The sequence below is a fragment of the Monoraphidium neglectum genome (assembly GCF_000611645.1).
Source record: "Monoraphidium neglectum strain SAG 48.87 unplaced genomic scaffold scaffold01341, whole genome shotgun sequence".
Taxonomy (NCBI): domain Eukaryota; kingdom Viridiplantae; phylum Chlorophyta; class Chlorophyceae; order Sphaeropleales; family Selenastraceae; genus Monoraphidium; species Monoraphidium neglectum.
Window position 1 is genome coordinate 12,625 of NW_014012287.1, and position 3,424 is coordinate 16,048.

The 3,424-nt window shown below is 64.6% G+C and overlaps 1 protein-coding gene across 1 annotated transcript in view; it reads left to right on the forward strand.

Moving 5' to 3' along the window:
* MNEG_7537 (magnesium chelatase subunit H) overlaps positions 1-3,306 on the forward strand; it is a gene marked incomplete at both ends in the record, with an annotated part of 6,027 nt that extends 2,721 nt beyond the window's left edge. Inside the window, 8 exons of the mRNA XM_014043992.1 lie at positions 9-82; positions 405-513; positions 775-916; positions 1,151-1,697; positions 1,967-2,282; positions 2,473-2,555; positions 2,801-3,186; positions 3,287-3,306. Coding sequence (XP_013899446.1) covers positions 9-82; positions 405-513; positions 775-916; positions 1,151-1,697; positions 1,967-2,282; positions 2,473-2,555; positions 2,801-3,186; positions 3,287-3,306 — 1,677 coding nt within the window. The remainder of the gene's footprint in view (positions 1-8; positions 83-404; positions 514-774; positions 917-1,150; positions 1,698-1,966; positions 2,283-2,472; positions 2,556-2,800; positions 3,187-3,286) is intronic.
* Positions 3,307-3,424: the final 118 nt, after the last annotated feature.

Genomic DNA, 3,424 nt, shown 5'->3' on the forward strand with positions numbered 1-3,424 from the left:
ACCCCGAGCTGTTCCCCGAGGTGGGCATCTGGCACCCCATGGCCACCACCATGTACGAGGACCTCAAGGAGTACCTCAACTGGTGAGGGGGTGATGGGCTTTTGGTGGGGGGTAAGGACGGGGGTTGGAGATCGGTGTGGAGCGGTAGCCTTTTGGGGTGAGCTGGGGTTGGGGGGTCGCATGTGGTTGAGACTGACAGCAGTGCTGTGATATGGTGGGTCGGAGAGGTGGCAGGCGCAAACAGTTGAACATCAGCCTGCAGGCAGAGTTCAGTCAGTGACTGGTGAGCCCAAACGGCCTGGCTGCGCTCAGCGGTTGCTGCAGCCGGCGTCAACCAAGCTGCCTGAGTGCTCACCGTGGCTCTTGTGCCTCGCTGGCCCTTTGTCCCCCTCTCCCCCACAAAGGTACGACACGCGCCGTGACGTGGAGTTTGCCAAGGACGCCCCCATCATCGGCCTCGTGATGCAGCGCTCCCACCTGGTCACCGGCGATGAGGGCCACTACGCCGGCGTGGTGCGCTGCTGGGGTGTGACGGTTTTGAGAGGGTGTGGGGAGCGTGGCGCTAGATGTTGTCAATCGGCTGCATGCCTGAGCAGGCAGCAGAGGAGGCCAGCAGGGCAGTGCAGCCTGCAGACTGCCGCCGGCCTGTTGAGTACGGCCAGCAGGCCAGCCGCGCTCGCATCTGGCGTCTTGCAATAAAGTCCGCTAAGCACTGAGGCGCCCACCACTGAATCCTCCCACCCCACCGTCCTCCCTGCTTTCCTTGCTGAGCAGGTGATGGAGCTGGAGGCGCGTGGTGCCAAGGTGGTGCCCGTATTTGCCGGCGGCCTGGACTTCTCCTCCCCCGTGAAGAAGTTCTTCTACGACCCCCTGGGCAGCGGCAAGGCCTTCGTGGACTGCTGCGTCTCCCTCACGGGTGGGTGGCGAGTGGCCAGCAAGGAAGGCATGCGGGCTTGGGCGAGGCCAAGATGGGGGGTGGGGCTGGGGTGGGGGTGTGTCGCAGATGGCCCCAGCGCCAGTCCCACCGTGATGCAATCATTCACACCTGCTGGTCAATTCCATTTCCCCTGCCCACTCATCATCTCCTCTGATCACCTCCTCACCTACATCCCCTGCCTGCCCCTCTCCCCAACCCCCCAACAACCCCCAGGCTTTGCGCTGGTGGGTGGCCCCGCGCGCCAGGACGCGCCCAAGGCCATCGAGGCCCTCAAGGAGCTCAACGTGCCCTACCTCGTGTCCCTGCCCCTGGTCTTCCAGACCACGGAGGAGTGGCTCGGCAGCGAGCTGGGCGTGCACCCCGTGCAGGTGGCGCTGCAGGTGGCGCTGCCCGAGCTCGACGGCGCCCTGGAGCCCATCGTCTTCGCCGGCCGCGACTCCAACACCGGCAAGAGCCACTCGCTGCCCGACCGCGTCGCGACGCTGTGCATGCGCGCGGTCAACTGGGCGCGGCTCCGCAAGAAGGCCAACGCCGAGAAGAAGCTGGCCATCACGGTGTTCAGCTTCCCCCCGGACAAGGGCAACGTGGGCACGGCCGCGTACCTCAACGTGTTTGGCTCCATCTTCCGCGTGCTCAAGGAGCTGCGCAAGGAGGGCTACAACGTGGGCAGCCTGCCCATGAACGAGACCGAGCTCATCCAGAGCGTGCTGCAGGCCAAGGAGGCCAAGTTCAACTCCAGCGACCTCAACATCGCGTACAGGTGGGGGGACGGGTGGGGGACTCAAGGTGCTGAAGGCAAGCATGCTGCCAAGCTGGCAGGCTTCAGCCAATGTTGGCACACTGTGAATGTAGGCCACTGGAAGGCATCGGGTGGTCCCGCTGCATTTTTGCCGCCACAGAGGCAGTTGCTTGGTTTGGAAAGGAGCTCAGGTGTCACTGCAATGCCCTACAGCACCTGACAGCCTTGCTGCAGGGACCCCTTCACCCACCTTGAACCCCGTCTACCCCCCAATTCCCCTCATCCCCCAGGATGCCCACGAGCGAGTACACCAAGCTGTGCGAGTACAGCGAGGCCCTGGAGGAGAACTGGGGCAAGCCCCCCGGCAACCTCAACTCTGCTGGCAACGACCTGCTGATCTACGGCAAGCAGTTCGGCAACGTCTTCATCGGCGTGCAGCCCACCTTTGGCTACGAGGGCGACCCCATGCGCCTGCTGTTCAGCCGCAGCGCCAGCCCCCACCACGGCTTTGCGGCCTACTACACCTACCTGGAGAAGATCTTCAAGGCCGACGCCGTGCTGCACTTTGGCACTCACGGCTCCCTGGAGTTCATGCCCGGCAAGCAGGTGCGCGCAGAGGCTGCAGCGTCCACACTATTCAGAGTGTCAAGCTGCACAGAATGGGCCGCAGGGCTGAGGGCGTCACGCGGCTGTGTCAAAAACCCTGAAACCTATGGCACACCCTTCTTGACCCTTGACATGTCTCTGCACAATGCCTCTGAACAAACTCTCGCTTGCACCCCCACCCTTACCCCAGGTGGGCATGTCTGGCGTGTGCTACCCCGACAGCCTCATCGGCTCCATCCCCAACCTCTACTACTATGCCGCCAATAACCCCAGGTGGGCACAGCCCGCAGCCAGGATTGCAGAAATGCTGCGAGTGTGTCATTTCACAGCGCCTGTCATTTCACAGCGCCTGAGACCAGGCTTTGCATACACTGGACGTGTGGTTGGGCCAACATGATACACTGTGGAAAGCCCTGCCCTCTCCCAACCCCTGCCACATGCGCTCTCACCCCTTTGCCACGTCACGCCACCTCACGCCACCCGCGGTCCTCTCCGCCCCCTCCCCCCGCCCACCCCAGCGAGGCCACCATCGCCAAGCGCCGCTCCTACGCCAACACCATCAGCTACCTGACGCCCCCCGCCGAGAACGCGGGCCTCTACAAGGGCCTCAAGGAGCTCAAGGAGCTGATCAGCAGCTACCAGGGCATGCGCGAGAGCGGCCGCGCGGAGCAGATCACGGCCACCATCATTGAGACCGCGCGCCAGTGCAACCTCGACAAGGACGTGGCCCTGCCCGCGGCCGAGGACGCCGGATCCCTCTCCATCGACGAGCGCGACAGCGTGGTGGGCCAGGTGTACCGCAAGCTGATGGAGATCGAGAGCCGCCTGCTGCCCTGCGGCCTGCACGTGGTGGGGTCGCCGCCGACCGCCGAGGAGGCCGTCGCCACCCTCGTCAACATCGCGGGTGGGTGGGGCAGGGCAGGATGTTGGTTGTGCGGTCAGGGTTGGCGCCAGCCTGGTCCCTGCAGCCAGTCCAGTTGGTTGCTGTCAGCCCATTGGTGCAGGCTCCATGACTGAGCCATGAGGGCGTCTCGCCAACACCTGGGTCAAAGGGGGGTGGCGGCCACGCAGGTGCATGCCCCAATGATCCTCGACTGCGCACGGCTGCGCCCCTTGCGCACTGCTGCCCCCCCTCTTTGCCC